The sequence below is a fragment of the Sinocyclocheilus rhinocerous genome, unplaced genomic scaffold (assembly GCF_001515625.1).
Source record: "Sinocyclocheilus rhinocerous isolate Xijiao unplaced genomic scaffold, SAMN03320098_v1.1 scaffold1450, whole genome shotgun sequence".
Lineage (NCBI taxonomy): Eukaryota > Metazoa > Chordata > Actinopteri > Cypriniformes > Cyprinidae > Sinocyclocheilus > Sinocyclocheilus rhinocerous.
This window is the reverse complement of record NW_015666201.1, coordinates 267,490-278,406: the sequence shown is the minus strand read 5'-3', so window position 1 is coordinate 278,406 and position 10,917 is coordinate 267,490. Positions and strand designations below refer to the sequence as shown.

General features: G+C 35.8%; 1 protein-coding gene across 1 annotated transcript; it reads right to left on the bottom strand.

Moving 5' to 3' along the window:
* Positions 1–2,391: 2,391 nt before the first annotated feature.
* On the bottom strand, positions 2,392–9,244 carry LOC107732160 (metalloproteinase inhibitor 2-like). Its single transcript, XM_016543430.1, has 6 exons — positions 9,182–9,244; positions 8,799–9,032; positions 4,543–4,643; positions 3,370–3,478; positions 3,133–3,257; positions 2,392–2,778 (listed from the first exon to the last, which is right to left on the bottom strand). The coding sequence occupies exons 2-6, from the start codon at positions 8,917–8,919 to the stop codon at positions 2,581–2,583; spliced, it is 654 nt and encodes a 217-aa protein (XP_016398916.1). The 5' UTR covers positions 8,920–9,032; positions 9,182–9,244; the 3' UTR covers positions 2,392–2,580.
* Between the last annotated feature and the right edge of the window lie 1,673 nt (positions 9,245–10,917).

Here is a 10,917-nt window from a genome sequence, read left to right as displayed (position 1 = left end):
CACCCCCACAAAAGCAGGATGGTAGTGATCTCACACAGCTCTGACAGTGTGTGGACACATCTATGTGTAGCCATTCATCCACATTTGAACAGAGTGGACAGTGAAATTGCTGTAAATACAGAGTGATAAGGAAGAAAATACAAAATCAAACCTGCTTTAAAACCCAGCAACACAACCGTAGCTGTATAACTAACTTTACAACAGCAGCACTGCTTTAACAAAAATGCAAAACAGCAACTTATTTGACATCAAAACAAAAATTTAGAAAAATGCTGTCTAATCGCTCTCGCTGTACTTTGATGTCACACACAGAATGGTCTGCAGTGCTGCTTCAAGTCCAACACCTTTTGTGTTTTATTAGGAGAGGCACAACAGTTCTTCTGTGGCTTTATAGGTCATATTTTCATGTACACAATTTAGCAAAATCAGGACCTTCAAATAAATGTAGTGGAGTGAAAAGTACAATATTTGTCTTTCAAATGTAGTGAAGTTAAAGTCATAAGTTCCCAGAAAAAAATAATACTCAAGTAAAGTACAGATACTCAAAAAGTGTACTTAAGTACAATACTCAAGTAAAAAAAAAAAAACTGTAAAATGTACTGTGTAGACATGAAACATACAAGTTAATAAGTTCATTATGCTCTTGTACAATTACAATATATAAACAAATACTTTTGCAAGCGTCTTTATGTAATGATTTTCCTTGCACTGTATTTTTATGCATATTTTTGAGGGTCATTCATAAGAGGGTCATCATATGAGAGGGTCTTAGTAAATAATAAATAAATAGGAGGAATGAATGAATTAGGTTATAGACCATAACAACACCCCCCACCCCCCTTCCCCCGACCCTACCAACAATATTAATTATAAATAGCTAACATACAGTATATAATATGTTATAATATGGGGGGAAATAAAAATAAATAAATAAAAATAAGGCACATGTAAATGAATACAGCTGAACAGACAATGAAAAATAATAATTGTTCAGTGGACATTTCTGTTCCTTTATTCATGAGTACTATAACAGTTATAACAATGAGTATCAATTAACTTTAAAAGGCATGCAAAGGCTAGCTCTCAACAAGTCTTCCCAATGGTTCCAGCACTGGAAATCTCACACTACTTCAAAAAAAGTTGTCGAAGGACTAAGGGAAAGAACACAAATGTACAAAAAGTATCATGGGTAAAAAACTATTTCTACACCTTACTAGACATAACTCTCAATAAATGCAGTTTTCTGTGAGGAATGCAGAGTCTAGAGCATTCACTAATTTAACCACTTCAACTTACCAAAAAAACTGCATATATTTTGTGGACACATTCAAAGAAGATAATTTTGATATAAATTAGAAAATCCTGTATATATTACAAAATACATACATCATTGCCAGATCTATGTATGTTGCTACATGCACAGTACAATATAGAATTTTCATCTTACTTATGATTTACATTCCTTACACACCCATGAATTCAATTCACATTCACTATCGTATACTATATAGTGTACACTATCAAGCAAAGGTCTGGACACACCTACTGATTCTGACTATTAGGCCTACTTTATTATTTTATATATATATATATATATATATATATATATATATATACACATTACTATTTTCTCCATTTTAAAATAAGAGTTAAGTCAAAACTATGAAATAACACACAAAAAAAACTATGTTCTATTTGTGTGTTCGTGTGTTAAAAAGTAATTTAATTTAAACTGAGAAACAAATTTAGTCAAGTGTGTCCAACTGGTTTGACTGGTAGTGTATCTCAAATTATAAAAGAGCATTTTTTTTCTTTATGATGACAATTTCAACAGAATTTGCTTCATGGCACAATTACTTCAGTCTTTCTGCTTTGCAGTGTAAGAATAATAATGGCAACATAAAATATCAAGAACTCTTTACTCAATCTGTGCTTGAGGAAGTGAAAAACAATGTTGTAACCAATTTCCTCTTTATTGGAGAGCAACAATATTACAAAAACACTTCACAAAGTTCTCAAAGTGCTTAAGAGAACTTTTCTGCCTGTCATAAAAAAATATTTCAACACTAGAGGTAAGATTCACTTGATATATTAAAATGCAACCAAATCATGCATCCTGTCATGCTACAGAATTACTTCATCATAATTCACCCTAAAATCAAAAGAAAAATGTAAAACATTATATTTCCAGCATAATTCTCATCCCATCGTAGAGTGTTCGGATGTGTTACTTATTAGTTTGTTTGTAATTCTCTATGATCTAAAAATACTGTAATACGATAATGAGAATATATATTCGTAATACTATAATAAAAAAATCCGGAGGACAGGCATTTTTATATTCTTTCAAACTTTATTTTCTTTATGCAAAATATTCATTATTTCTTTTAATTCATTCATTCATACAAAAATATTACCATCTATACCATCTTTTTCTTTTGAATTTGGGGTGATCCAAACATGTTCTTGACAGGTTTCATGAGCTCTAGAATGCATTTGCAGAATTAAGGTGTGAGTTTAAGGTAAGGTAAGCTGTGTTGTGGGGGATTTTATGAATGAGTGATCAAGCTGAGGACTTGCTTATGGGTCCTCAATGTCCATGAACTCTTTTGTAGGAGGGGCAGATCCACGGTACCAGGCACAGCTGCTGTCACTCCTCTTAATGCAGGTGTAGTGCTGAGCCTGGGTCCCCTGAACTGTTCCCTCCAGCACCCAGTCAGTCCAAAGACACTCTGTGGGGTCGTTAATGGAACAGGGAATCATGGGACACTGGACAACCTGCGCAAAGACAAGAGGAGAAGAACTGTGAGAACGTGAAGATGGATGGATGGATAGATGGAAAGATGGATGGTTGGATAGATGGAAAGATGGATGGATGGATAGATGGATAGTGGATAGATGTATGGATAGATGGATAGATGGAAAGATGGATGGATGGATGGATGGATGGATGGATAGATGTAAAGATGGATGGATGGATGGATAGATGGATAGATGGAAAGATGGATGGATAGATGGATAGATGGAAAGATGGATGGATAGATGTATGGATAGATGGAAAGATGGATGGATACATGGATAGATGGAAAGATGGATGGATAGATAGATAGATAGATAGATAGATAGCAATACCTTGCAATCACAGCCCATCTGGTAGCGCTGACCCAAGCTCTTCTTCTGTGTCATACTCAGAGACTCCCAAGATTCAATGTAGTCGCAAAGATTTATAAGCAATGTGCCATTTGAATCCATATTACCTGTGCAGATTAATGAGATGGTATTGGTATAAAGGTACCGCTTCTAGAGTTTATAGAAGCAAATGCTGTTTCTTGAACACTATTCTTTCACAACATAGTTATTCACTCTTACCAGTAATCAGGTATTCCTTTTTGCCATTGCTCTCGAGATTGACCCCGCACAAAGCTGAGGAGGGGCCCGTGAAGATGGTATCAATCTCTCCATCAGGGCCCTTAAACATCTAGTGAAAGAAGATGGCACGAAGCAGTCAAGAGACAGATTCTTGGCTTTCTCTTTTGGTTTATCATTGTAAACATGCTGCATTCATGTGTCTGGATTACCGTCATTAAAATATTACGATTTGTTACGATTTTGAAGTCTTTGTGGCGCTAGTACCGTATTTAAAAAATTTGATTTGGTATGCCTTCTTTGTTTGTCAACGTGTGCAAATGCGCCTGTGGCAAAATGATGTTAGGTTGCTTTATTGCGCATTTCGTGACGCTTTCAAAGTGAAATGTCTTGCGAGTAGTGCTAAAAACATATTTAGTTTTATCCGAAACAGATGAGCTTGAATCTGGCAATGTTTCATTACAATGGTTGTTTTATGTGTCGCAGCAGTTCGGAAATGAAATGTCCGGTGAGTGGCGCTAAAAGGTTAATCGCGTTTGTATATAGCATACCACCTAAACTAAACCCCACACTAAACCTAACTGATGTTAACAAAAGCAAACACATTTGCTGAAGCGACCATGCTATTTTATCTTGCTTCTACAAGTCTTTGAGTTTTTTTTTGACTGTAACCCAAGTCCATTCCTAAGTGCTTTCCTAAGTGCAATGCTGTACCAGGTGAGCTTTCAAGCAAGTTTACTATGCTAGAAAAGCCACACATGAAGAGATGGTGTTGCAAATGTCAAAATGTATTAGTTTACAAATTTTGTTTTGAGGTCATTACATGGTATTGTGCAAGGAACTGTGCAAAAATAAGTCTTTATTAATCAATAAACTGCCCCTGTAATTATAATTTCTTTGAAAATGAATGAAAGTTGTTAGAGTTTTGCTGCTACTAGAGTTCATTTGAGCCGGAAACTGCATTAAATTATAAATATAAAGTAAGTTTTTGGAGTTTTGGAGAAATGTTTTTCTAATGAGGCTATGTAGCAACTTGGAGCATCGCAGTAACTGTATACATGTCATAATTAAGGTAATTCCGACATAATGCCAACATAGCATTATGTATTGTGTTTAGCTTCATGAAAATAAAATCAGTGTAGGATTGAAACAACAAAACAAATATACTCCACTAACCTTCATCTGTTTAATGTCATATTGGATCATTTTGATTGGATAGCCATAGACATCATTGCCGGTGACCACCTCCTTTCGTCCGACTACTTTGGCTCTGATCACTGCAATAACAAAGAGAGAAAACCCCATTCAAATATAAACCATTTAACTTGAAATGTTTCTTGCGCATTTTACCCCACTGTAGGCCTAAATGGGTGTTATCCTTCAATTACAGAGTAAGGTGATTTATCTAGCTGCTGTTATTCTGCTCTGTACTACAGGTGCTGAGTGTTGTGTCTATAGAGACACATGAGTATTTGATTAGCGGAGGGCAGTGCGAGGAATGTGCTCCCAGCCTGATATTCAGGAAGCCAGTCAGCAGTCTGACTCTAGCAGGCAGTTTGCCCCCCGCTCGCCCTGCCGCTTTAATCTCCACCCTCACACTGCCTGTTCCCCATAGAGCTGCTGACATACAAATACCAAATGCTCAGTCCAAATTCATCTCTCCATTAATAAGCAAACTCAGGATCACATGCTTTGAACAAAACAGACATTGAAAGACTAGACTTTTCCATGAGCGCTGCTTACTCCGCATTGCTAAGGTGGTTGCTAGAGCATTGCTGGGTGGTTCCCATGGTGTTCTGTGCCTCGGCATTGCTTTGCCTTAGAAAGGTCGATAGCATGCTGCTATGCAGTTGCTCGGATGTTCTGAGGGGGATCTATAACATTGCTATGTGTTTTCTATAGTGTTACGGTAACGCATTACAAGGAACGTTAGTTACGTAATCAGACGATTTTTTCAAGTAACTAGTAAACACATTACTTTTTAATTTACAACAAAATATCTGAGCTCAAAAACAGATTATGATGCAAATCTGCAATAATCAAATCTGTTGAATAACACAAATATACTTTATGTATTTAATCTCACTGCTGACCTTTGATGGCCCAATTCAACCATACAAATAAGCAAACTTAAACATCACAATTGTGTGTGTGTGTGTGTGTGTGTGTGTGTATGTGTGTGCGTGCGTGCGTTTTAAATAACAGTGTTATTTGTATTATTTATTTTTTGTTAGCAAGCTCAACCCAGGTGAGAAAAAGTAACACAAAACTAATGTAACGCCATAAAAAGTAACTAAGTATTAGTTACTTTTTTAGGGAGTAATGCAATATTGTAATGCATTACTTTTAAAAGTAACTTTCCCCAAAGTTTGGGTCAGTAAGATTTTAATAAACTAATACTTTTATTCACCTGGATGCATTAAATTGATCAAAAATGACAGTAAAAACATTTATAAATGTTACGAAACATTCCTATTTCAAACTAATTCTGTTCTTTTGAACTTTCTATTAATCAAAGAATCCTGGAAAAAAAGAATGGTGACACTTTAGGATATGGAACACATATTTACTATTAACTATTAAAGAGTTTTCCCTTGAACAAACTCCTAAATTGCTGCTTATTAATAGTTAGTAAGATAGTAGTTAACTTTAGGTATGGGGTAGGATTAAGGGATCTATTATCTTTATAAGTACTAGCAAACAGACAATACGCTAGTAATATGCATGCTAATTGGCCTTTAAAATGAAGTGTTTCCAAAAGAATTATCATGGGCTACCACAAAAATATGAAGCAGCCCAACTGTTTTTCAACACTGATAATAATAAGAAATGTTTCTTGAGCAGCAAATCAGCAGATTAGAATAGCTTCTCAAGGATCATGTGACACTGAAGACTGGAGTACTGATGCTGAAAATTCATCATATAGGGATAAGTCGCATTTTTAAATATATTCAAATCGAAAACCGCTATTTTAAATTGTAATATACCAATATTTCGGGTTTTTACAGTATTTTTTATCAGATAAATGCAGACTTGTTAAGCATGAGAGAATTATTTCGAAAACAGTCAAATATCTTGCTAACCCCAAACTTTTAAATGGTAGTGTATAGGAATAAGAAAGATAAAATATCCCTATAAAACACTTCCCCGTTATATATTGGAGTATTCAGAGAGCCCATACATACCGTCCGCATATTTAGGCCCAAACACAGAGCGTCTTTTCTATTGGCCACACACTCAGAATGCCAAATACACCCACAGGATACCAGTCTCAAGTGAAGCATGCCTCTCTCATCAGTAACTACACACACATACAGGGTTTATGCTGGTTTAATCACAGCCTCCCTTTTCCACACATTCGTTCCACGCCGAGACGGAAGATACACACACAGTGTGGGTGCTGTGTTCAGCTCCAGGTATGTGAGGGGAAACGAGGGCCCTCCGTATTATTCATTTACGGGCTCTGAAGGTCACGTGGGATACCGTGCACATGTTAAGGGGAACCTACAAGTCACCTCTAAACATCTATTGCAGGAAAAGTTCATGCGCGTGAGGAAAAGTCATTGTATGTGGTGTCATTATATGTTCGACACTGTCATTAAACTGAACTGAATCAACACTGAGCTGAATACTGCAGCTGCTTTACAGATGAACTGAACTTGTTTCATAATGGATGAACTTTACAACACTGACACTGTTATTGAAACTAAACTGAATCCACATTGAACTAACTTAAGCTGAATAATGACACTATTGTCTTCTGTATTGTAAATAAATATAACTTGACTACACTCTTAAAAATAAGATGCCATAGAAGAATCGCCGTGAAGAACCTTTTAAGCACCTTTATTTTTAAGAGTGTAGGTTGAATTTAAAAACCATCAGGCCAAGGTCATGTGGGAGTTTTAAACAGCTAGCATCATGGTGCTGCATACATGAATGAGATTGCCAATTCCTGTGGTGGGCACCAGATGTTGTTTTCAGCAAATCACTAAACGCATAGGTGGGTGGGCGGTTTTGGGGTACACCATGACTGTGACTGACTCCAGTAACCCAAGTCTCACCATCGCAAGTCATGTAATGACCGTCTAACTAACGTCAAAGGCACACCACGATATGTTGCTAGCATGTGGCAATACTTTCTCAATTTTTGAAGCTGTAATCAGTCTGTTGAAAGAGGTCTCTTAACTACAACTACAAACAATGGAAAATGCATAGGTCATGTAATACTGAAGGGACACTGAAGGTCAGAGCATCACAGCCAGATCAGAGGCAGGTTAGTGACGCAATAAAGCTCAAATTAAGTCTAAGATTCTCTCCCATCACTTCAACATTATTATATGTCCAAGTATGAAAAGTGGTACATATTTGCACAGCTATCAGTGGACAAGACTGCTTAATATCATTTACATTTTAGAGTGATGAATATAAAGAGAATAACGCAAATATAAAGAGTAGGATGTGTGTGTTAAGAGTGACTTAGCAGAACTTGTTATTAGACATAGCGTGAAGGCTAGTTTTTGTGGTTATTTATTGTTGCCAAGTAATGTCACACCTTGATGTACTGTTACATAGAACTGAACAGGTGTGTTAAATTATTTCGTAATGACTTATGGACGTGACTCATCCAATCAGAGCTTAATGTCAGGACTCAGAACCGCCTTTTTTAATCATGTTAGTTCATTGTATTGTTTGGAGTCTTTTGTTTATAACTCACTTATTGTATAACGTAAGACTCAACAGTTATTTGTTACGAATAGTCTTATCCTTTAGCTTTTGCCCATGAAGCTCCAAAAAAGAGAGAAAATAATCAAATGAGATATAAAGTACCTTTCTGTAGTATTTAATTAACTGGATTATCTAGAAATATAAACACAAGAAAAAAAAAGGAACTATATTGTGAGTGTATACCATTAATTAACAACATGTACTTATTATAGGGTTAGTTGTTAGTAATTATGGATAACTTACTGTTACTGCTATAGTAAGTAGTAGCCTATATGCAACGAGTCACAAGGACTCTGTCAAATATAGATAGTCAAGAAAAATCTAAGCTAAAATGCTACACTTTTTTCAAGATGGAAAACATGGTGTGTTCTGTTGTGTTCTTTAGAGAGCCCTGTTATATTAATAACATTAGCACATAAACATTTTGAACATTCTGACCCTAGAGGTATCTACATCTGTGGTTCTGTCCACTACTATGAATGAAATCTTATATAAAATTGCTGGTTTCCTTTGGCATTTGAAAGGAAATACTATTGAATGCAGTCCAAATGAAGCTCACTTAAAAGTTTACCATATTTTTTTTAGAATAAAAGAAGCTGTATAACATAGTTAGACATGCTGAAGTAGCCTACGCACACGACATTGTACTGATATAATATAGACACGGTTATGGATATGAAACAGTTAAAAGCATGGAATCTTACCGACATCCGCATTGCAATACGCCTGCTGAGGATGTTCAGGAGAGCAGCTGCAGGCTTCGGCGAACTCTGCGGCTCCGCAGAGCACTAACAGCAGCAGAGGAACACAGCGCGAGCGGCTCATCTTCAGCGGCGCGAGGAACAGAAACAGACGCGTACTGGATTTCCCGAATCAAGATGCTTCCAAAGACCAGCTGCCTTTGAAACGTGGACTTCACAAAAGGGTGAGACGAAAACCTGACAAGAGAGAGGAACACAGCGCGAGCGGCTCATCTTCAGCGGCGCGAGGAACAGAAACAGACGCGTACTGGATTTCCCGAATCAAGTTGCTTCCAAAGACCAGCTGCCTTTGAAACGCGGACTTCACAAAAGGGTGAGACGAAAACCTGACAAGAGAGCAAGTGCTAACCTGATGAGAAGGCTCTAGTGTCAGGACAGTGTGCGCTCAGACTGAACGGCCCTGCTTTTTATTCGCATCTGAGCTCCGCCCATTGTAGACTTTTTGCCCCGACTTAGTCATCATGCCCTCATTATTTAGGTCGTTTATTGATATTTTGTCATTGTTTTTACGTTAGTAGAGTAAAAATATGAGTAATATTGTGAATTGCAGTATTGCAGAAAGAGAATTAGGTAGTGCTCTGACGTCTGGTGCCTCTTGACCTCACAATGACCGCTGACATCCCTGGATTAAACCAGTTACTAATGTCTAGCATAATTACTGATCACATTCTAAAATAATATTAATAATAAGTCGAGCCACCCCTTGTTTCTAACCTTAAACAAAATTAGTGATGTGACTACAAATATATGAAGAAGGGTTATCCATTTTACTCACTCTGTGATGAAGAGAGGCCCATAAACAATTGGTAACTACATTTAAGTTCAAAAAGTGTTCTTTTCATGCTTATGTCTGAACAATTACACACTGTAAAAAATGATGTTTGTGTGAATGACACTGTGCACCTTCTATATATAAGTATTGCGCTCCTCAGCTCGTAGAAAAGCTGATTGTGATGAGCTTTGGTTCATCACGTGGCTTTCTCATCAACACCAGTTTTTGGTGGTTATCAGTGCATTACAATGGTTCAAAACAGATATTAGTACTTCAATATGTTGGTTTATTAACATTACATCAATTAATGAAATACGGTATTTTATTGTGAGTTTAAGTTAAGTCTGTAAAACCTAAAATGTTGCTACCATATTTTTTACGGTGAAATTCTGGCAACCACAGCTGCTGGTATTTTACCGTAAATGTCACAGATTTTTTTTTACAGTGCAGACAAATCTGGAAAAATATCACACATGTTTGTGCTTTGTAATACTGTTAGCATGACGTTAGCTCTAATCTTCTGGATGATACAAGTTTGTTAAAATGGTAGAAGTGGGGTCATTTGAGCCAAACGTCATGGGGTAAGTTGAGCTAGTGCCTTGCCCCTTCTTATGATTATTAAGTGTTATTTTACTGTAATCCTACATTATATTTCATGCAATTTAGACCAAACATTTTTTAATTTTGTTCTTTGTTTTGAATTTGATTTGGTTCTGAAAATTTTAAACAGGCCTTTTTATGAAATTGTATGATATTGTATTTCCCTGAAACATTTATAAGTGGGGTGTTGAGTATTAGCCCAGTTCTGTGATAAATTGCAGTCTTTATCATTTTAACATTTATAATAAAAAAAAAAATGGCTTCAAAGTTGTAAACTGTATCTTTAAATCCATACATCCATTCTTTTTTTTGGAAACCCTCATTTTTATTTTATTTTATTTATTTATTTTTATTGTCAAGTGCTCACTTAATTTTGTTCTTTGTTTTGAATTTGATTTTGTTCTGAAAATTTTGAACAGGCCTTTTTATGAAATTGTATGATATTGTATTTCCCTGAAACATTTATAAGTGGGGTGTTGAGTATTAGCCCAGTTCTGTGATAAATTGCAGTCTCTATAATTTTAAAATTTATAATAATAAAAAAAAATGCCTTCAAACTTGTAAACTGTATCTTTAAATCCATACATCCATTCTTTTTTTGGAAACCCTCATTTTTATGTTATTTTATTTATTTATTTATTTTTATTGTCAAGTGCTCACTTTAAAGAATAATATATATATATATATATA

Coding starts and splice junctions, on each gene's coding strand:
- LOC107732160 (XM_016543430.1), bottom strand. CDS start 8,919: ATGAGCCGCTCGCGCTGTGTTCCTCTGCTGCTGTTAGTGCTCTGCGGA. Junction 4,644..8,798: donor GTATTGCAATGCGGATGTCG/GTAAGATTCCAT, acceptor TTGTTATTGCAG/TGATCAGAGCCAAAGTAGTC. Junction 2,779..3,132: donor AGATGGGCTGTGATTGCAAG/GTATTGCTATCT, acceptor GTCTTTGCGCAG/GTTGTCCAGTGTCCCATGAT.